General features: G+C 42.0%; 2 protein-coding genes and 1 long non-coding RNA gene across 7 annotated transcripts in view; 2 read left to right on the top strand and 1 right to left on the bottom strand.

The window, feature by feature from the left end:
• Positions 1 to 5,354, bottom strand: part of MYO7B (myosin VIIB) — a 46,478-nt gene extending 41,124 nt beyond the window's left edge. The window contains exons 1-6 of the mRNA XM_033069241.2: positions 5,337 to 5,354; positions 3,940 to 4,053; positions 3,185 to 3,337; positions 1,809 to 1,993; positions 839 to 960; positions 32 to 174 (exon numbers count right to left, since the gene is read on the bottom strand). Coding sequence (XP_032925132.1) covers positions 32 to 174; positions 839 to 960; positions 1,809 to 1,993; positions 3,185 to 3,337; positions 3,940 to 4,053; positions 5,337 to 5,354 — 735 coding nt within the window. The remainder of the gene's footprint in view (positions 1 to 31; positions 175 to 838; positions 961 to 1,808; positions 1,994 to 3,184; positions 3,338 to 3,939; positions 4,054 to 5,336) is intronic.
• Positions 1 to 10,381, top strand: part of LOC117001076 — a 33,218-nt gene extending 22,837 nt beyond the window's left edge. For 2 of the 3 annotated variants that reach the window (XR_004418911.2, XR_004418909.2), the window contains exons 4-5: positions 7,805 to 7,864; positions 10,226 to 10,381. This is a non-coding gene — a long non-coding RNA (uncharacterized LOC117001076). Of the gene's footprint in view, positions 1 to 7,804; positions 7,865 to 8,919; positions 9,183 to 10,225 lie in introns of those variants that run through there. The other variant, XR_004418910.2, reaches the window with a different exon arrangement.
• A 1,994-nt stretch (positions 10,382 to 12,375) lies between these two features.
• The window catches only part of IWS1 (interacts with SUPT6H, CTD assembly factor 1), a 15,628-nt gene continuing 5,742 nt past the window's right edge, over positions 12,376 to 22,261 (top strand). Inside the window, exons 1-7 of one of the 3 annotated variants that reach the window (XM_033069246.2) lie at positions 12,376 to 12,482; positions 12,776 to 12,891; positions 18,598 to 19,309; positions 19,840 to 20,035; positions 20,275 to 20,332; positions 20,636 to 20,736; positions 20,995 to 21,145. In XM_033069246.2, coding sequence (XP_032925137.1) covers positions 12,449 to 12,482; positions 12,776 to 12,891; positions 18,598 to 19,309; positions 19,840 to 20,035; positions 20,275 to 20,332; positions 20,636 to 20,736; positions 20,995 to 21,145 — 1,368 coding nt within the window. In that variant the 5' untranslated portion in view covers positions 12,376 to 12,448. Of the gene's footprint in view, positions 12,483 to 12,775; positions 12,892 to 14,896; positions 14,952 to 18,597; positions 19,310 to 19,839; positions 20,036 to 20,274; positions 20,333 to 20,635; positions 20,737 to 20,994; positions 21,146 to 22,261 lie in introns of those variants that run through there. The other 2 variants (XM_033069247.2, XM_033069249.2) reach the window with 2 other exon arrangements.

Here is a 22,261-nt window from a genome sequence, read left to right as displayed (position 1 = left end):
AGACAGAACGTATCCCTGCCAGGGCCCTCACCTGCCGGCAAACTCGGGACTTCTCCAGGAGAAACTGTTCGATCCGGGCTCCTTCTATCACACCATTTTTGTTGAAGTGAATATCAATGTATTTCCCAAAGCGGCTTGAATTGTCATTTCGAATTGTCTTGGCATTTCCAAAAGCTGATGGACAAGGGACAGAGATAGTATCTGTATTACTGCAGTTCGTGAACATCAAGCCTATTTTTTCCCCTTGCACTTGCTGCTAGTATTTAAAACGTTGTGTTCCAAATGACAGTGCTGAGAAGCACTGGAGAATGTCTTGTCTCAGTCTGCCTCCTGAAGAGAGGGGCAGATACACTGTGCACCCAGATAACTGGGTCCTAAAAGACATATTCAAATTATCCAAATGTGGTCTATATCTGGCCAGCCAAGAGATCTGGCCCAGTCAAGACCTCCAGAAGGATTTACTGGGAACACACTGATCCCAGTACAGAGAAAGATGGGTGTCTCAGGGAGCTCCCCTACAGATACATCTGTGCTTGGCCAGTCACTTGGTCACTGTCTAGGGCAAATGCCAAAACAGGGTGCTTTGCCTTGGGCTCTGCAGTCCCAAGGACTCTTGTGTTCGTGGCAGTTCCAGGGTATATATTACAGTGGCACCTCCTCTTACAGCCTGAGAGCAAAGCTGCTGTGGACTGCATGGAAAGATGGCAGAAAAGTATAGAGAACAGTGCATCACTAGTGTTTCAAGGGGGCTACCAGTTAAGCAGATACAATGGTTTCTGATTTTTTTTTTATCCTGAGATAAATGTGGTAAATCAACCACGTTTGCTAAGTAACCCACCTTCCAGAATGGGGTTGGCCTCTAGGATTTGTTGCTCTATCCAGGAATGCTGGCCACTGACTGCTGCCAAAAACTGTAGTATTAGCTTTGTACTTTCAGTTTTACCAGCTCCAGATTCTCCACTGCAGTAAGAAAAAAAGATCATTACAGGCATCCTTTCTTTTTTTTGGTAACATGCCAGACCAAGTTAAAAAAAAGTGATCCCACTTCAGTTTACTCTGTGAATGTCAGATCAGACTGTCTTTCATAGAGGGCTGGAAAATTTGAGTCTTTCATCATCTTATCTGCTCAAATTTAAGTTGTTTTTCAGACTTAGGCTGAGAACTAAATTCTCTCACCAATTAAAAACAAGCAAATCCATGGAAGACATTCTGTACCTGTGCAGATCAAACGACCACTTGCTTTTCTTCTTTATTGCATTACCAGATTGTTAATGCTAGTGTTAGCACAACAACTGAGTTATATCAACTGAGCACATCACCTCAGCTATAATCAGATACTATTGCAATGAGACTATCTGGTTCTTCACATTGATGACAAACAGAAAATGGAGTTTTTCTAGGATGAAGAAAGCTTCCATCCATGTTTGGGTTAGCAGAGATTATTTCTCTGGAAGAAAAGTCTACCCTCAGAAATGATATGTAATATAAATATCTTGTCTCCAAGGTAAAAGATAGTCCTATATCACACACGTTCCGGTGTTATGTTTCTGTATGTAGTGACCATGTGCAGAATGTACAACCACATCCAAAGATTCTGGGGGAAAACAGTGGACTTCAGAAATCCTTTGCTTATGTTTTTTACCTTTTGCAGCCCTAACTGAAAATAAAGGAGCAGGGAAAAAATACTTCCTTTTCATTGTCTCTAATTATATCTGTGCCCTTCCATTTGGAAGGCTCCTGTGTCCACAAGGTGCCCCAAACCATGTCAGACTTGGTTTCTGCTATTTGTCCTCTCTGAGTCCATTCACCTGATCACACAGCACTGGTCTCTCTTATTCCTCTTCATATTGAAGTAACAGTTGTCTGCAATGGCAAAGACGTGCGGTGGAAGCTCTCCAATCCTCTTGTTACAGTACAGTCTGATCTGATCCACTGTGTAGAGGGGCAGCAGCTGGTATGGATTCACTGCTACAAGGATTGATCCTGTGTAAGTCTGGAAAACAGTTGTGAGCATTATGGCTACAGCAAACCTGCAAACAAGAATACAGCCAAAGCCACTTGCAGTATAAATGTACGCACAGGCAGGAGGGAAGCCTGGGAGATCCCAGCAGCACTTGGGTGAGCCTGAGAGCCCAGTTCCTCACTATCAGTTGCTGTTAAACATCCCAGGATAAGGAGAGTTTTGCCCTAGGAAGAATGCTGGTATAATCTCCTTGCCAAATGACAGCTCAGTTCTCTGTCTCAAGCTGAAGTACATGGGAAGTCCTATTTGACCTGGCACTTTGGTGTTATCATAAGGTGTTTTTCAGTGTTTTGTTAAGCTGCTTTTGTATTCTAGTGTAGATGTAGCTGAACTTTGCTAATGGGCCAAGTAATAGTTGTGCTACTCATACAGTGATTTAGAAACATTTGTATACAGCACTACCAGTGAAATGAAGGAGAATGTTGAAGGCTGTGGAGGTGCAAGGCAATAATATTGTTTGAAAACTACGTGAAACAACTGCAGGCTGCTAGAGTTTAATATAACAGGTCTACACACACACCTTGGTAGTTATAACTGTAGGATCTATAAAATCAGTCCTTTTTTTAACCTTAAATATCATCATACCTATGTTGTAAGAAGCAGCTTCTCTCCAGTACTGTATATAATATGGGAGGCAAAGCATGGAAAAACCTGAATATTAATTATAATATTGCAAATTGGAAACTAAGGAAAAAAGAAAATAAAAATGCCAAATTTCCCAGTTACAGATAAAACCTGTAATGGACAAAATATCCAGATTTTTTCATTAGCCATCTTATTACATCAAAATCAAGTAAATGTTGGCTTGGACTGTGGGACAATTGAAATTCATGTCACTGCATGACTTAGGCTGATCCTCCAGGTAACAGCAGCACTAAGCTGTAACATGGGCTGGATTTAGTTCACTGTCAGTGGCTGGTGGCAGTGATCACTCTGGGAGAAAGTAAGTGGAGTCACTACCTGTGCCAGCACTGTGACTGAGGGGCTGCTGGTAGCTCTCTTCTTCACAGCCAAAGTACTTGAGTGAAAGAAGAGAAAAACTGTGTCATGTCTTCTTGGCACCTTCAGTCATTACAGTCAGAGGGCCCCGTGTGTGAAAGGCTCACAGGCTGCAGAAATCACTTGCTAAATGCTGTTCCTGGGAGTGACTGTGGCACTCACATAGATTTTGTGCTCCTGATGTCGGATGAGGAGGTTGTGCACCATGCCAGCTTCATGGAGATCCCCGAGGCGAATCATGTCCTCTACCCCCTGCACAGAGGACGGGTGCATCGGGTGCACCATGTGCATGTTCCGAGCTGTGATCCAGTGCTCCTGACAAAGGCAAGGCACAGATTTAACGTGTGATGCTGTGGCTCAGAGGCAAACCAAGGAGAGCTGGGTTAGACTAGAGCAAGCTTCAGGATAATACATGCTCAAACAAGTGTGTTCAGACACACAGTTGACTGCCTACAGGAATTAACTGGTTTGCTGCTCCCCAGGACAAGATGGTTTAAAACGCTAAATGAAGCCATTCAGGTGGGTTCTGAACAGCACCAATTTTAACACTGGTCAGAGTGTAAGTCTGTCATCACAGGCAGAACATTGTATGAGGCAGGATACAGTGGAATGACATTACCACCTAAAACTTCACAGATTTAGGGATTGGAGCCCATCCATTTCCTTCTCCTAACCATGTAGATATAGCCTCTATCTTATGAAGCTCTATATCTTCTAGTGCTGGGATCTGGAGATGCTGGGTGACCATCCTATACTTGCCTTATTTCTATAGTCTTTCTTTCAGTATATCCTACCTATATCAAAGTCAGACCACCTGGCTAGATGGAACCTTGGTCTAACCCAGTAAGGCCTTCTTTTGTACTTTGTACTTTTACATTTTATGTTCATCTTTTACAGAAGATTATAACATAACCCACCTTGCCTTCATCATCCTCCAGCAAGATCCGTCCTGAGTCAGATTCCTTTACAACTGCCCCAATAGGGACATTAAATTCACTGTTTGGTTGAGTGTCCAGCCACACATGATCACCCTGGGGAGAAAAAAGCTACTGTCAAGTACAGTGGGATACTTGATACCATGTAGCTCACAGGCAAATACCCCTTGGTCTTGCTTTTTTAGTTATTTGATTTCTTTAGCAGTGATTATCTGGGTAAGTTCTCACTGCTTGCAGGAAGTACATTTACAGACCTCTGAATTCTACTCCCAGCTGCATAGCTGATCTGGAACATGACTTTGGACAAGTCATCAAACCCAGCTGTGTCACAAGAGGAAATGAGGCAACACTTTTTCCAAGGACAGCAATAATGCAGCTCCACTACCTCTCAGAGGCTGGCTGGGGCACAGTGAATGCTGGGGAACTGGCCTGGCAGCCTCATATGAGCTATGATAATCTCTCAAAAGAGATTCTTGAGAACATAGACTTTATCAGGAAAGAGAAAAACTAACAAACAGATGTACATAGTGGATGCCTGAAAATGTAGAGGTCTCTGTTGTGAGAAATTTTAGATATTGATTTTTCTTGCTACAGCTGAAATGTGAGTGCATCCATGATCTCTCTTAGGGAAAAAAAAACCACCAACATTCTTTATCCAGCCCAGTTCCTCTGTTCACATATGTAGAGGCTTGTCAACATCTGGCACCTCTGCAGAGCAAGCAAGAACTCGCTCTGCTGTCCCTGGAGGAAGGGGTGAGCCACAGCTGCCCTTTCCTAGGAATGAGCAACATCTTGGTGTTGCCTGTACCAGTGTCCTGGTTGTACTTCCCTACTCCAGGCCCTCGGGAACACCTTCTCTTGCTCCAGCCTCTAATACATATTCAAACGAAAAGATGGAATAATAACTGAACAGAGCTGTAGATCAGTGGACTTTCTAGTTGTCATATACAACTTTTGTTACACACCATAGCATTGATTGTCATAGTTTCAACGTTTTTACTGAAAAAAAATTCTTTTTCCTCTCAAAATATTTTGTGACTTAGATTTAAAACCAAACAACCAATATAAAGCATCCGTAAACACTGCACAAGATTATGAAGAATGTTATAGACTAACAGCTCTTATTTGTGTTGAATAAAACTCCAAAGGTAACTTGTGCAGTTTCAGTGCCACACCTTGTGACAGAGGTCACCTGCTCAACAAGAGCATGACCCGATGAGGCAGGTCACCTGCTTCCCTAGTCTAAGCTGAAATTATTTTATACCTTGTTGATACTGGGTTATTGCTACTTTCTTTTGATTGAACCATTATGGTAAGGTAATTTTCCCCTCTTTGGGCCTCAGGCTAATCACTCAGTCAGAGCAAAGAATAGGACTCACCTTTCTGAAAACCACCATTATGTTTCAGATCACTGTATGAAACCTGCATGCCAAGAACATAATGTTAGGTCAGAAAAGGGCTTTGATGAGAACATACAGTGGAGTTTCCTTGCAAAAAAAAAACAAAACAACAACCAGTAAAATGTCTTAAAATAATTTTGTTAAAGCAGAAGAGATCAGAGTAAGATACACCCAATGTAGAAACAATGACACCATCTACACAAAGCAAAGAACCTGCACCACTGGGGTGGTGCTCTCAGCTCTACAACATAACCCTGGAGATGCTCTCAGCCCTAAAGATTTTATTGTGCACATTTTCATACTAAATAGTTCTCTCAGACAAGTGCTAGGTACAATTTTTGTCTGAACTTCAAAGTTCTAATAAAAAGACTCCATGGTGCAATGTGATTTGATGCACAATAGAGTTACCTTTAGCTGGTCCATTGACCCAGCAGTTCAGTGGCTATCCCAGAGACACAAATTAAATTCATACTTTCTGAGCTGAGTTCTCTCAGACCTCCAGCTTGAACCCACCACCAAACAGAAATGGAAGCCTAGAGTTCCCCTTCCTTGGCTGGAATGGGAAGGACTGCAATCAAGGCATGAACAGCAAAATAAGGGACTGGAGGAAACAACAATAAAATTAGGAACTCACTATCAAGAACATAACAGCCAAAATATCAGTGGTCAGAAATCTACAGCAGTGCTTTAATTAAGGGATGATGCAGTTTAGGCTGTCCTAACCAAGAAACTGAAGTCTTCAAAGCAACTTTCTGTCCCATAAAGCTGGATTTTGGGAGTGATTCCATAACTAGGATGATTTGCCAGCTGGTTTTTCATATTCTGTTATTCTTATGGCAAAGTCCTCATGTTCTTATTCAGGACTCAGAGGCAGGACCTATGTACCAACTTCAACACTGAGATGGCCCATTGCTGTGAGGGGTGCAGGGTGGCACAGAAGCACAGTCCTTGGCAAACATAGGCTAAAGGTGGGCCACAGTCAGTGATTCAAACTGACAAGCACTTTTTCACCTGCACCAGAAAGCAGAATGTGACAGAAGAACAGAAATGTTGACCCTGAACAAGGAGGCAGTGGCAGAGGCAGTGGCAGATGCAAGCACAGAGACAGCCATACAGTGTCACATCAAAAGGACACACGGCTCCAAATCTGGTCTGACAGCAGCCAAGAGCAGACATACAGGGAGGAGATCCCATATAATCCCAGGATATGCAGTTCCAACATTCAAAATTCTTATTCCCAGAGAAGCAGTAAGTGGCCCCTCCTGCACCTGGTTGCATGGTCACTTCCTGGCCAAGCCTGGCTCTCTCTGCTGCTCCTCTTGACAAAGTAATGCTGCACCATAAACCAAACCATACCCCCACAGGATGGGAATTTACCTCTCCAGAAGAAATCTTCACTGTCTGACTTTTGCAGCTCGGGTCCCTCTTTTTCATAAGCATTGGAGTAAGAAGGGAAAGGAAGATGTAACTGGCCCTGGTGCCATTAAGTGCCAGTTCTCCACTGCACAAAGGAGGAAATGACTGAAGCACGGTTATTTATTACAGGACTTTGCTCCCAGTTCAGTGTATATGTCACTTCCAGGTCAGGTGTTCCAGCGAGCACGAAGGCTAATTCTTGCCTGAGTGAACCTTAAACTTCAATCTCTCCACTGAGCCTATATCCTTTCAGATTTCTGGAAGGGCACTCCCAGAAAAAAACACTTTAGGATCTGGTCTTATCCTGCCCCAACAGGACTGACTTCCCTAGGACTCTCTCTCATCCTGTCATGTATTGAGAAAATCAGACCCTCATCTTTTCATCAAAACACTCCTTGGTTTTCCATAGCTCTTTTCTGCAAGAAAATGCCCATCAGTCTGTGTCCTCTCTGGTCTGTGTTTCACAGTACCTAGAGCTCAGACCAAAATTCACATTTAACTGAATTTCATACATGCACCCATATAATGGGAAAAAAGGTCCTGGTTTCACTATCATGAATTTATCTCTCAATAAACATTCTGTCCCTGTGTTCCAAAATCTAGGTGCATGTTAACTCCCTATGTGTCCACTTCTCTCTTCCCAAAATAGTACAGGATGGCCAAGAGCTTTTCTCTTTCTTGTGGCTCCAGATGTACTCTCTGTGTCCTTCTTGCAAATCTGGTTAAATTCCAGTATGGGAAATAAACAGAAGCGTAGTACATCTGTAGAGAGGCAGATACAGGGTTTCTCCAGCCAGAGCAAGAACTCAGGAGTCAAGCACATTCCGACCCTTATGATGAGCCCAAACAGTGAAGATGAGATTTTTTTCCATGTACCTTACCTCGGTTGTGTCACCTTCCTCCAAGGCCCTGTGTGCAACACTGTGCACTAGTCTGTGTCCCACTATTAAACAGGCAAATGTAAATGTGCAATAATTGGGAGCATGTGCTAGTATACCTAATACCCTACTTCTTATTTTCTTGTTTCCTAGGTTCAGTGTGGCTGCACGGTATAATGGGGCTCCTGCCATAGCTCCACATCCAAATCAGAGGTAAGTATTGAAGCACAGCAATAAATAGTTAAGAAGAGTATGTATCAACATCACATATTTGTGTTTTAATGTCAGTCTCCTTACCCGAGTTTTTGTTTAAGTGTTACAGCAGCAGATACAGGTGCAGAAATAAAATATAGGCTCTTCAGGGCTCAGAGACTTTTGGAGAGAAGCAGAAAGCCACAGAGAGCTTTCTTCAAGTTTTTAACTGTGAAAATCATTCCTACTCAAAGATTTTGCTTCAAAGTAGTTCAGCAGACTTTTGATACAGTTTTAGACATGTATGTGCTGTACGTGATTAACAAAATTCCAAGTACTGATTTTATTAGGTAAAGGTCAAATAGTGGCAAAGAAATCAAAGTACATACCTTTATACTACCAAGGTAGATATCTAAATCCAAAGCTTTTTGTATAATTGGACAAAAAAATAACATGCATATTCCTTCAGCAAACAAAACATACCTGCTGAAATTCCAAATGGAGCCTGTTTGGGGGCAGAGAATCTCATTCTAAAATTAACTACGTTGTTAACACTTGTGCCCAAGACACAGTGCCTGTGCTACTTCAGAGAGAAGTCCAGGCTCTATGTCCTATAGACACTGTACTAGAGGAAATCATAGGGAAATCAAGGTCATCTGAAAGAAAAGTACAACTCATTGTACAGCTGAAATATGTAATAGAAGGGAGATTGATTTCCTCAGCTGATGTACTCAAGAGGTAGAAAATAAAAGCTGAGGGAGCAGGGACTTGGTACACCAAGGGGAAGCAGCCAAGATGCTCTGTGCAGCACATACAGCTAATGAGAGATGAGCAGGCTAAAGGTGCTTCCAGAGAAGGGCCTGGGAGTGCACAGGGGCAGCTCAGATTTGGGTAGGCACTGAGTTGTGCAGACAGGGAAAGACAGGAGAGGAACTTTCCAGGAATGAGCAATGCAATCTACTGCTGAACAGAGTTTGGTGAGGGACTGTGCAGGGCACAGGAGCATTTGCAGTAGTAATTAGGGGTAATCTGTAGCATGGTCTATGCTGATTAATTGTTGTAACCTTTCCTTTAAGCAAATTGCTGATGGTGAAGACTGTGACGTCACATTTTAAGTAATAAAGCTCAAAAAATTATTAAGTGTGCAGCAAGACACTGGCACAGGCTGCCCAGAGAAGCTGTGGCTGCCCCTTCCCTGGAAGTGTCCAAGGTCAGATTGGACAAGGCTTGGAGCAACTTGGGACAGTGGAAGGCACCCCTGCTATGGTGGCACTGCATGAGCTTTAAGGTCCCTTCCAATCCAAGCCATTCTATAATTCTATGACGAATGCTGTACCGAGAAAAGCAACAAAATAAAATGGGATGAACCCTAGTGAATTTAATTCTGCTGTTGTTCAAAGCAATAGGTCTGTCCAGATAGACATGTGTTAACAATACTAACTGCCTCTTCCTGGCACTTTCCTGATTAAGAGATTGATGTCAGGATCAAAAGGTTTAATTTGCACATGGCACTACCTGTCATATTTTCTCTCCAGCTAAATCAAAGTGGCCTTGTCATTTCTGCATCACCAAGTCCTGGATACCAAACATCATTTTATGTTAAACTAGTTATTTCTCAGAGGTTCTGAAGTGAGGTGGATTTGGTATAACAGTTTGCAATTTAAACTGTTCACTCAGCAGTCCTCTTGCCCACACTAACCTCCTTCCCTTCCTCTAAGCAGATTTGTAGCTCTAAGTCACTGATGTCTGTTAACTCTCAAAGGGCCAGAGCAGGGAACAAAGTGAACTAAATAAGAAGTACATACCATTGAAGGATTTCCAAGTGCATCGCATGGTTTTCTTGAGCATCCTGTTCCTCAGGGAAAGGGTTATTTCATTCCAGCCTGTTCTCGGAGTTGCACTGTGAGGCAGACTGGCAGGGCTCTGGGATCTGTGTCATTACACACCTTCACACATGCCAAGTGGGCGCTGCTTACGCTGCTTGGTAGAAGACAGGTCACTCTCCCCCACTGTGCAATCCCATTATGGTCTGACTGTCACTCCATCCTTCCTTTTGGGAGGCAGCCAGGATGGTATTAAAAGAGTATGTTACAGACGGATCTGCCAAGCTCTGGCTCATGAGGAGCAAAGGCATGTGCACGTTAGTGTGCACACGCACGTTACCTGCAGAACGAGGCTGGAATGGATGCCCAGTTATTCAGCATTGATGGGGCGAGCTTCTTTCAGACACAGTGCTCCCTCCCCTGCGTGATGCACATGGCCTGTCATGAGTAGGTTAGGAGGTTTCATTTCAGAAAGATGGGAATTCATAACAATTAGGAAGAAACCTCTGTGCCTCCTTCCACTCTCAGTAAATGCACAAAATCTCTATTCTTTCATCAGTGCTGCCTCAGTGCATCCAGAATTTGGGACAGTGGCTCACCATCACTGCAGAGCATGATATGTGTCTATAAAGGACTAATTTCCAAGGCAGACTATCATCATACTCTGATCCTCTTGGAGCTTCAGTATGGCATAGATTTCTGTCTTTTCTAGACACCTTGGTACGATTTCCAGGTAGGTTGGTAGACGTTATTCAACAGGGATTTTTTGGGGGGTCTTTTTTGTTAGTTTCTATTTAAGTTTTCCCTTGTCTGTTACTTTCTGTTACACTACTCCCAGGTTATTTCTTTATTCCTTTATTTGTTGTGTTGTAAAGTTGTCATCCTGCCTTCTATTTAGTCAGCTGTGTAAAGTCATTCCCTTTCTTTATGAAAGTCACAGAAGTGCAATGACAAGAGCCTCCCATCACATACCGCCACATGTGCCTGCTCCTGCCAAAAAAGATCTCAGTGAAACAACACAGTGCAAAGACGTAAAAGAAGTAAAAATCATATAGGACTAGGAAAAAAGGACATGATACCATTAGAAGTGTGGTCCTGAGACTCACTTAAGGATCTTTCTGGCTATCTGGAAAAGACCAGTAGAGTTGTAAACAACCAGAAGCTGCTTTCAGCAGGGGGGGAAATGGTTTTCTGCATTTTTGCTAAGAATTTAGGATTGTACCTGAGAAACATCTGACTCTACTGCCAATTTCTCCTTTTAAGTGTTTCACTGTAGAAGATGTTGAGTAATGATTCAGTTTGGAGGTTCAGCTGTGTTTAGCCTGGTACACTGAACTCCCTGCATGAAACTGTGCTTGCTGCTGGATGGGGGGTGTTGGTTAATAATGGCTTAACCTCTTTGCTGTCCACTCCAAGGTGCCTCTAGCACAGCAGAAATAGACTCATTTTGCCCCGAATACTCAACTGACTAAATTTTGATGACTCTGAACAAGGGTGCAGAATGCAGAATTATAGAAGTCACTGATGTTCAGAAATATACCAAATGACATGTGCAGCAGTTTCCCATCTGTTTCACACTGACCTGTATTTCCCTAGGAAATGAAGGTGTTGTTAAGACAAACCGAGGAGCAGGACACCAGCACCATATACATTTATTAGAGCCATCATTTTGAAATGCTGTGTGAATGACTATAATCCCTAATAACCCTCAACTAGCATATCATGGGCATGCCAAATACTTGGGTAATGCTGCTACTCAGAGGATAGGGGCTATTGAAACAGAACACAGCAATCCCTAAAAATTACAAGCATTGTTTTGCCGTGCCCACGTTTACTCCGGAAGTCACCATCCCCCAGGAGCTCAGGGTGAACTTTCAGTCAATCCTGAAAGGCTAAATCTGGAGGAGCCACCCACACATGAACTAGATTGAACTGGAGCTTCAGCCAGGACAGTCAGGCCTAAATTTGCTGAGAGAACCTGTCCTTCCTTTCCATGGCCATGGTGAGTCCCCTTCCAGCCGGCTGCGAACACTAACATTGCCAACCCCCTTGCAGCATCAGAGCCCACTCGTGTGCATGTGCGTGTGCTCTGCTTTGCCACCTTCTTGTGGAGATGCACATTAATCTTGCTAACTTGGCTTGTAAAGAGCAGATAAATGTGCCTATTATTTAAATGGCACAATCTGTTCTGCTGTAGATCACACTCCAGATCTCCCACTCCATGGCACTTCGTCTGGCAAAAGGGAAACGTTGGGAACTCTCGCAGCTCAGAGCTGTGGTTCAGAGCAGCCATTAACAGTGTCAGGGCTTGGTTTGGTCTCCTGGAAATTCCCGCAGGGCTCAGACAAGGCAACACCTTTGCCAGGATCACAGCTTCGTCACCCTGCAGCTGAACACTGCCGCGGTCACACAGGGGCTACAAACAGCCTTTTACCCTCCAAGGCTCCTTCCGTTTCCCCAGCACTTCAGCTCCCAAGCTGAAATCTGGCCCTGTTCCAAGGGTGTTGGGGTGGGAAGGAGAGCCCAAAGGAGAGCACAAAGCCTTCCCCGGTTTGTCATGCTCGATCCGGGGCCCTCGGGGCGGGGCCGGCTGCAGGTGCCAACGCCCCCTGGCGGCCGCTGCCCCGGCAGTCTCGCGAGATCTGGCGCGCCGTGCGCGCGGGGCGGGGGCGCTGCTGGGCGCGGAGGCGCCATCTTGTTCCTGTGCGGGGCGCCGGGGCCGGGCCGGGCCCGCGCTGAGGGAGCGCTCAGGGCAGCGCCCGCCGCCACCGCGGCGCGCGGCATGGACACCCACTATTACGGCGGGGAGCAGTCAGGTAGGGGCGCGGGGCGCAGGACCCTCCGGGGAGGGTGTCGGGCACGGCAGGGCCCGCGGGTTGGAGGGCACAGCGGCGGGGCCTTGGCCTGAGGGCAGCCCTGCGTTAATTGCTTCAATAGTCCGGTGTCGGGCAGTGCGTCAGTCGCTGTCTGGTTTTGTGTGCTCCCGGGGGTGGTGCTGGTTTGTTCGGACAGCCCTGTTTTCCTGCCCCGTTAGAGCGGGAGCCCGCCCGGCTCCTGTGCGGTTCCTTTAAACCCCGAGTATTACTTTCTTGTTTTAATCTCGGAATAGATGATGGAGGAGCTACTCCAGTGCAAGACGAGCGAGACTCAGGATCTGATGTGGAAGATGAAGGAAATGAACAACATTCTGCATCGGAGAATGGAAGTGTAGGGCACCATTCAGAGGTACTAAGGGAGCTTTATTTAGATAAAGGTTACTCTTTAAATTCTTTTGTTGTTGTTGTTTAAAGTGGCATTCTCTCTTAAGCGAGACATACGTGTTTATTCTGTTTCTGTTAAGGGTTCCATCGGGCAAAACTTTATTTCCATAAAAAAGAGCTGGATAATCTCTTGACAAGTGTATTGGCTAGGTTTTGAGGTCTTTTTCTTAATCGTTATGATAGCACACACTCTTCTGAACTTGAATAAGTTATACTCGATTAGCCTCGACTTCACAAAGATAAAATGTTGGGGTTTGAAACTCTTAAGAGCCAGATTACAAGGAATTTGAAGTTGTACCTGAAATTCTGCACAGTGGCGGTAAACCTGCACGCTTTGGAGGTGTAGATTTCCTTGACACTATAGAATAAATGCTCTCCCAGCTTCCGTGTGTGATGGGGGCACTGGCTCTTGCGTCTGCTTTGTGCTGTGCTGGTTTTCACCTTGTCACTCACAAAGGAGCAGTGTGCATGTGGAGCAGGTTAAGGTTCCCAAATGGCACCTGTTTTTGCTCTGCAGTGGTTCCCACTTGGAGAAGCATTCAGCATGGAAAGGCTTTGATTCAGGTTTGTGTGTGGGACAGAGTCACTTCATTTGTGGATTGACTGGGCTGAGAAGAGATTCTGGTAAAAGAGAAGGTTCTCTTTAGACTTCTAGGACAGTTGGGGAGCTAAGATTTAATTTTTAAGAATTGCTTGTGACTCAGTAGAGCTACCTCAGGCCTTGTAGGAAGGAATGATTTTGGCCTGTGAACTCAGGTCTTCTGTCAGCAGAGTTACAGAGAGCTTTTTGATATTTATAAAAACTGCAATCAAAGCCATTTAATAGTATTCTGCGTATTCTACTGTATTTTATGTAAAGATCAGGATTTCCTGTGACTGGGTTTTCAGTGTTACACATTTCAGAAATTGCTTAAAATGCAACAAAAGCTAATGTGAGACTTGACTCTACTGTGGCATAACCTGCAATCCTTTGTTTTTATTTTTTTTCTCTGCCTTTATTGAGTTCATACTTCCCTCAGAGTTAGAAAGTGGATTAAGATTTTGTATTTTATACAATGAAAGTTCTTCCCATGTATTTTAACTTAATTGTAAAGTTCACATTTGGAATATACTTTTTTGGAAAGGTGTTGATATTTCCAAGGCAAGAAATAGATTTGGTATGAGGCAGCATCTCCCATTGTGATAATTACAATTTGAATGTGGCAGGAAACACTTTTCTCAGGCTGGGAAAAATAACTGTCTGGAGGGATTTAGTACTTTTGTTTTAATGAAAGGAAGGTGTGATGAGTGTATGAAGAGTCATGCTGCTGCTATAACAATATTAAACTTTTTCTACTATGTCATTGGTTTATGTTTGATCATTGGTTCTTTTCTATACTTCTCTGAGGTTTTAGTTTTGCTTACTGTGGCAAGGAAGGTGACTGTTGTTTACATCTGCAGCATGTCTTCAGATTTAGGTGAACAGAAAGTACCAGTTATCACTGTTAACTGGTCCTCTTCATGTGCTGCATTATTTAAAAGACTTTGTTCTGTGATGGCAGGTGAATATTCCTCTGTAGATAAAATACTTCAGAAAGTCAGTTTTAAAAAAAAGAGCCAAGCTAAGCATCTTTCTGACCAATGCTTTATTTGATTCAGCTCAAATCAAAACTTGAATATTTTGTTTTGCTATGAAGTCTTAATCTTTCTTTCTCTCTATTGAGTTCACTTTGCACTCAAAAGGCAGTAATGTGGAGCAGCAATCTCTGAAAGGAGTAGCTATCAGTCATTTGTCATATTATTTCCTCTAAATACTATCTCATCCTGTTACTTTCTTCATCTTTAGGAGTATGTGGGAGAAATGACACTCAAAGGTAGTAAAATCTTTGAGACAGCCTAATCAGTTAAGTGTATTTAATTACTATTTTGTCTCTAATTTAGAATTCAGATGTAAAGAACTGAAGTTTTAAAATTTCAAACTTTTCTTTCAGGTTCTTAACTTTAAAGAAAAGGGGAATCCTGAGGAATTACTTATGTAGGTCTCAGGTATGTGGGTTTTTCTTCTCCACAATTCTTTTCTGGCTTTCCTTCCCCCAGTCCCACTTTATCTATAAATGTTCTCCTTGATGTCCTTACTGATTCTGCTTTAGACAATTAGAATTAGTTTTAGTACAGTAATGAATCTGAAATCATGTTTACAGTGTTTGTCTAAGTCAGGCTCATACAGAAATCTGTAATAATTTAGTTCTTACACTTCCACCAAGTTGCTGCTGTTTCACAAATTAAGTTGTGGTTAGACTGTGACTCTTAACAAACACAAATATGTGGCACTTCTGAAAAAAAGGAGGAACTTACTGATCTGCCCATGATGGTTGTTTAGGTCTTAGTTTAACACTCATTTTTCATGAGATTGTAGTGGATGGGTTCGATTTTGTTGAAGTCACTAACTTATCGAAAAAGTAACTCTTAAAAGTGGCTGCATGTTGATTCAGTGAACGGCTTGGTAGCTGTAATTTTTTAGAAGTGTAACACTGTAAATCTGATTTTGATATATTCCTTATTTTATACTGTACTAAAGCTTCATGTTATAGAACTGTTTTAATTTAAAAAAATTTAAGGACATCTCAATTAAAATGTTTATAGATAAAGAGGAGGAAGAAAAGAAAGCAAAGGAATTTGAGAAAAATGCAGTAACAATTACCTGAGACCTACATGGTTTTGAGGATATCTGATCTTTTGATCAGGCATTTGGAAAAGAAAAGCTAGAAAACTCAAAAAATTACATAATTCATTCCTTTAGTTTTTTTGAGATGAACTAATGTAGAGGGAATGTGAAGACTATTATCCAGCAGCATTTTGTCATTTTACTTGGAAGTTGGTCACTTCTCATATCAATTATATTCCAAAATAGCAGATTCATTAATTGTATGCAGAAGCCTCTTGGGCCAGGGGCTGTGGGCAGGTCCTGCCCCGTGCAGGATCTGAGCTCTGCTGCAAAAGGTGCTTCCTGATGCTGGGTGGGGCTCTGGGGCGGTGCTGCGCTCACTGGTACAGTGCTGCTGCCTGGCTCAGCTTCCCACAGTGGGCTAGAGGTGGTGGTGCCTGTGTGCCCAGGCTGGGCAGGGACACCTGGGTTACCTCGGGTGCTGCTTCTCCAGGTGGGCACGCTGCTGAGCTGCTGTGACCCCTGGGTGACTCTGCCAGCTGTGAGTCTGCTCTCCCTCTCCAGACATCTTCATTCTCAGGAGTGATTGTCAGTTTGCAGAAACAGATTAAAGGTTTGGGATCTTGTAATAATCTTCAGTAGTAATGCTCCATGATTACAGTGTCTTCTCACCAAGCTTTTGCATAAGAAGTTCTCTGTAATTTAGTGATTAATTCTGAACAGGTGCGTATATAACCTGCAGCCGCACTTCCGACCTTAGAAATATTAAGAATCATTACTGATTTTAGTTGATTCTTAATTCTATTTGTTCACCCAAGAATTTCTAAACTAGAAGCTGGGAACGTGATGGTCCTAATATCTTAAAGAGGAGTATTTTTATTAATTTCCTTGGGTTTGTTTAGCAAGATCCTCTATAACTGTTGACATAATTATCAGTGTATTCAGCATTCACCATCTGACATAGAGTGAAGACAGAAAAACACAGGGAAAAAAATGGCAGAAAAACAAGGATTAAATAATTTTTGTTACTGTAGATACCAGTTTGATTTCGGTGTTTCTCAGTGACCTTACCTGTAACTGCTGTGAATCTGCTTTCTGTTCTGTTTCCAGCTGCAGTTTTCTTTAGTCTAAAGTAATATGGTCAGGAAAGACCTGTCACATACACCTCAGATTGGTTTTGTGGGACATACTAGGCAGGAAAAGGGCAATCAAAGTGATTTTTTGGTAAGGAAAAAAATAGTAACAAGCTGAAAGCAGTTGTGTACATCTTCAATTCTGTCACTTCCTAATAGAAATATTTAATTCTTTAAAATTCCAGATTCAGATTTTAACAGAACCATGTTTCCTTTCTTTGAGGAGAAATGAGAATTACTGGATACGAAAGATTCAAAACATACATTGCTGTAGAGACAGGAACAAGCAGCAGAGAGAAAACAACTTAGATTGTCACAGCAGCTGTAGTTAGCATTAAGTAACATGGAAGTAATGAGGTAGTTATTGAAGTGCATGTTTTAAAATTGCATGGTCCTGGGGTTTTACATTGTTCAGTAACTTTGTTAGTCATTCTGCAGTAATTTAGAAGGTCTTTATCAAGTGCTAGCCGAAGGAATAAGTGTATAAAGTCCAAAGTCTTAAAAAAGTTACGCTCTTTGCCACTTAGAATAATTATGGAGGAAATAGTTCCGAAAAGCAATTGAAATGAATTTTATTTAAAATTCTTTCTGCATCATGCATTTTAAAGATGAGTAGTATTCTTAGTTGTAGGTGTAAGATAGCTACACCTACCTTTTTCTTATGGCTCTGAACGAGGGAGTAAAAAAAATACAGAAAATAAAAATAGATAAGTCTGTTTCTGAGAAAATTAAATTGCAGAAAAAAAAGAGGTTTGGAAACTTCAGGACATAGAGGTCTTAAAAGCATCTCCTAGGACAATAAATACTCAGTTTGCAAGTAGAAAAAGTTTATAGCTGAGACCAAATGGCTGAGGAAAGCCTGACTGAGGCTTTGAGTTGAGTATGCAAAAGAGAAGTTCCTTCTACTATGTTGTTGTTTTCACCTAAAGACCAAATTACGGTGGCAGTAGCTGTGAGAGCTGAATTAATGGAGTGAGTGTTCAAGAATCTAATTTCATATTCTCAGGTAAATGCAGTTGAGATTTTTTTTCCAAGTAGAAATTAGATGTTGGAAAGACAAAAGATGATGCTGTAAGTAATTAGCAAGGTGGCTTGTGAGAGGTTTTCTTGAAAAAGGAGCATGTGGGGCAGTGTGTTTTGCTGTGTAGAAAATTGAAAAGATTGTTTCAGTTCTGGGTGTGTTTGTGCTTGGGTTATCTTGTGTGTCTTGGTAAGCATGGGAACCGTCAGCATAGGGAGGAGAATTGTTGAATCTCTTCTTGCACATAGAAACACAAAGCTTGTTAACAATAATACTCTGAAAGGTCTGACTGAAACTTTATTCTTGTTTTTTGCTAGGCTTTTGGTCTTGAGTTGTTCTTAAATAGGTTTCCTGGACAAAGAAGGAACAAGTGCTAGTGCTTCATTTGGAGCGTAATGCATGTGCTGTTTCAGTAAACTGTATTTCACACAGAGAGCATCTGTTTGAGATCATCAGGAAAATAAAATCACAAATGCAAGATACTCTTTCCTGCTTTGTTACTGGGAATTTCAACTAAAGCACTTTGAAAGCCTGACCTATTAAAATAAAAGTATTAAGCCTTTACCTTGAGCAGCTGGACCCCTCTTAGATATGCTTATTTAAGTGTTCTATGAGTTCTGTTACTGTTTTCAAAATACCATGGAGCTGCAGGATGGACATACTTCCATTGATCTCTTAATACTTTTCTTGATGTGAAGTATTTGATAGTCTTTTGATGCAAGTTGTCTAATTTTTTCTACATAGAAGTTATTTCAGTTTGCAGCACCTTGGGTAATAAAATTGGAGGAAGGACAAGCAAAAACTTGGAGCTTTTTTTCTTTACTGTTTAAGGTGTTTTTTGCTTAGTTGCCTGAGATTATTTTTCTGTTTCAGAATGAACACAGTGATGGAGAAGATGATGGGCAAGTGGGAGAGCCTCATATGACAGACTCTGAAAATGAAGAAATCCCAAGGCAGAAAGAAAGTGACTCAGATAATGAGGAGCACCCAAATCACAATGTAAGTGATTCAGAAAATGAAGCAACTCATGGAGGGAAAGACAGTGATTCTGATCCCGAGGACCGTCCAAACCGGCATTTAAGTGACTCTGAAAATGAGGATTCCTTAAATCATCGAGCAAGTGATTCTGACAATGGAGAACCTCCAAGGGATCACAGCAGTGATTTTGAAAATGAGGAATCACACAAGCAGCCAGCCAGTGACTCTGAGAGTGAGGAGCTCCAGAAGCAACCAGCCAGTGACTCTGAGAGTGAAGAGCTTCAGAAGCAGCCAGCCAGCGACTCTGAGAGCGAGGAGCTCCAGAAGCAACCAGCCAGCGACTCGGAGAGCGAGGAGGTGTCTAGAAACAAGCAGATAGAGTCTGAAGATAGCGATGGGGAGGACAGGAAGGAAAAGGTGCAGAATGACTCTCATCATTCAGATAATGAACATGTAAGGAAAGAATTTCAGGGCTCTGACAGTGAAGACGAAGCTCCTAAGAGACGTAAAATATCCGACAGTGATGAAGATGAGAAAGAGGAAGAAAAGACCGTGAAGAGGAAAACAGCCATCCTTTCTGATAGTGAGGATGACAATGAGAAAACACGTAAGAAACTATACTGTGAAAATGTGCTGTGACAGGCAGTGGTGTGAAAGTTAAATCATTGCTTTTGTGTGAATAAAGCATCTAAATGAGAAACCATAAATCAGATTTGGTTTTGAGCAGAACTGCTTTTGTAGAGGCTGCTGTTCTGACCTGACTGTTTTGCTGTATGAATGTGTATCTAATACTTCTGAGTAATAAGTAGGTCTAACAGAAGACTGTAGGGATCTGACTAGCGTCTGTTGACATGGTAGTTTGTTATTTATGTGCTTTATTGCTGTTTCTCTAGTAATTTTTTCCTGTGCATTTTTTTTTCATATACTGAGCTGGAGAGATTTGAAAAAAGAATTATTTAGTGAATAGATGTGGTGTATGGAAGCTCATGTTGCTGATTTAAAACACTTCAGAATGGATATGCTTTTTAAGAAATGGGCAATGGTCTGGTGTAGGAAGATCAGTTGGAGAATAATTTGAGAGTAACAGTTGTCCCCTCTGTTACTGGGACGTGTAGTAATGCTCCTTTCTGCTGGCAGCTGCGAAAAAGGTACGGATCCTTTCCGATGCTGAAGAGTCAGATAGTGACGCTGCTTCAGAGAAATCTGACAAAAGGAAGAAAAATGCTGTATCCGATAGTGAGGAGGAGGAAGAGGAAGAAGGAAAAGAGAATGCTGAGAAGAAAAAAGGGAAAGATCTGTTTGGCAGTGACAGTGAATCTGGCAATGAACAAGAGTAAGTGCAAAAGAATATGAATTCTTTCTGGGTTGCAGACAGTGGGAATGATGGTGAATGGAAAACAGATAAATCCCAACCAGAGAATGTTCACCTTCATTGGTGGCATGAAGAGAAAGGTCAGTAGAAGGAGACAGAACAAAAGGGAGATCTTCACACAGTCCTTAGAGATTTTGCAGAAAAGGCAAACATCTCACTGTTGTAGTCCAAATAGATAAATGTTGCTGTTTCCTTCCCAGAAACCTGATTGCAGATATATTTGGAGAATCTGGTGATGAGGAAGAGGAGGAATTTACGGTAAGTGTTACTGTGCATGTCTCCTGTTGATTTGGTAGATCTGAAGAGAATGTATCAGGTGCTGCATCAGGTCAATTTTGTATCTGCCAGACTCAATGATGTAGTCTTGGGGTTAAATGACGTTTACAGTTCATCTTTTGAGAGAGTTCATGTGACAGTAGTCACAGGGGGAATTAAAAAAGCTGTTCATCTTTCTAGATCCTCTGAAGACTTGCCTGAGGCTTTTTTAGTGTCAGTATCAGGTACCTGAGTAGATGCTCAATCCTGATCCATACACTGATGTGCACTATCTGTACTCATCAGGGTTTTAACCAGGAGGATTTGGAGGAAGAGAAAGGTGATGGAGATGTGAAGGAGACAGCAGATGAATCAGACTCTGATGATAACATCAAAAGAGGGAAGCAGTAAGTCACTGTGTTACATATTCCTTTCTTAATGCCAGATTTTGGTGAAAGGGCATTATAGACCCTGGGTATTACAGATGTGCATGTGTTGGGTATTACAGCAAGGTCTGGGTGCCATTGGAGCCATTTGGTAGTTTTGCATTTTGCATACTAAAGATAATTATCTCACAGGGACCTTGAGACAGTGTTTGTACACTACAGAAACACCAAATTACTTCCTACCAAGGACCATCAGTTAATACCATGATTGTGTTTCAGCATGGATTTCATGTCAGATTTTGACATGATGCTGCAGCGGAAGAAGAGCATGAGCGGCAAACGCAGGCGGAACCGTGATGGGGGAACTTTCATCAGTGATGCAGATGACGTGGTTAGTGCCATGATTGTGAAGATGAATGAAGCTGCTGAGGTGAGTTTTCCAGGCTCCAAAGACACCTTGAAATTCAGTTCCCGTCTATGGGAAAGTTGTGTGATTAATAAGATACAAAAATCTGGCATGTGTTCAACAGGAGTGATCTGTACACTATGGAAAGCTTCTAATGTCTATATAACCATTTAAATGTTATTTGATCTTCTAAATGAGGACATTTATTCTGTTGAAATTTTGATAAAATACTAATTTTTAAAAAATTAGATTAGTTAAATTGCTAAGCTTTATTCAGCTGAGATCAACTTTTATAAAAAGGGTGCTTTATATAGGTGCTCTATAAACTAGAAATATGTTAAATACTGATAAAGGGACTATGCTTTAATTTCATTTTCTGGCATGTGTCATACTTTGGTATTTGTTCCTGAGAAGAGCCCTTTTCCAAACTGTTGCAATGACAGTGCTGTGGTAATGGTATCAGAGTAACAGATTCATGAGACCACCTGTCATGGCAGCCTGCCTTTTTCTAGGAGGACTTTTTAATATGTTACTGTGGAAGGTTTTTTAGGGTCTTGCCTTTTTTAAGGTGTCTTCAGTTTCGTTGGAGTAGCAAACAAATTAATAAGAGCAGAGTAAAACATATTAAAACCTATTGAGAGATACACAGGACTTCAGAAAGAGGAGCTTTACAAATAACAACAACAAAAAAATCTTCCTGAGAACGAGATCAGAAGGATAATGATTTCAGAAAGATGGGGACATGAGAAAGCAATCTGGAAGGCAAGTGGAACTTCTTGGGCTTGACAGGAAAGCCTTTCTGAGACAAGATGACAACCAGATGTTTTGAATGAGGTGGCAAAGTTTGAAATACAGGGACAGGAAGAGGGAAGAGAGATTGATTAAAATAATCTCCTCCCTTGCCACAAAACAAACATTGCACAGAAAGAGCCTTCAATTGATTAGGACAAGTAGAAAGGAATTACCAGAGCTGGACAGAAATCTGTTGATTGCGATGGGTGTTTTTGATATGAGAGACAAGTACTGAACAGATAGTGACAGTTAGGCCTTGGATGAAGGTAATTTTGAAATGACAGAGATGAAAATACATGTTCTCCCTTCCCATTCTTCTGCTTAGCTATTTTTCTGTTTTTCAGGTGA

Source organism: Catharus ustulatus, chromosome 10, assembly GCF_009819885.2.
Source record: "Catharus ustulatus isolate bCatUst1 chromosome 10, bCatUst1.pri.v2, whole genome shotgun sequence".
Taxonomy (NCBI): domain Eukaryota; kingdom Metazoa; phylum Chordata; class Aves; order Passeriformes; family Turdidae; genus Catharus; species Catharus ustulatus.
The sequence above is the reverse complement of the archived record's forward strand: the minus strand, read 5'-3'. Positions and strand labels throughout refer to the sequence as shown.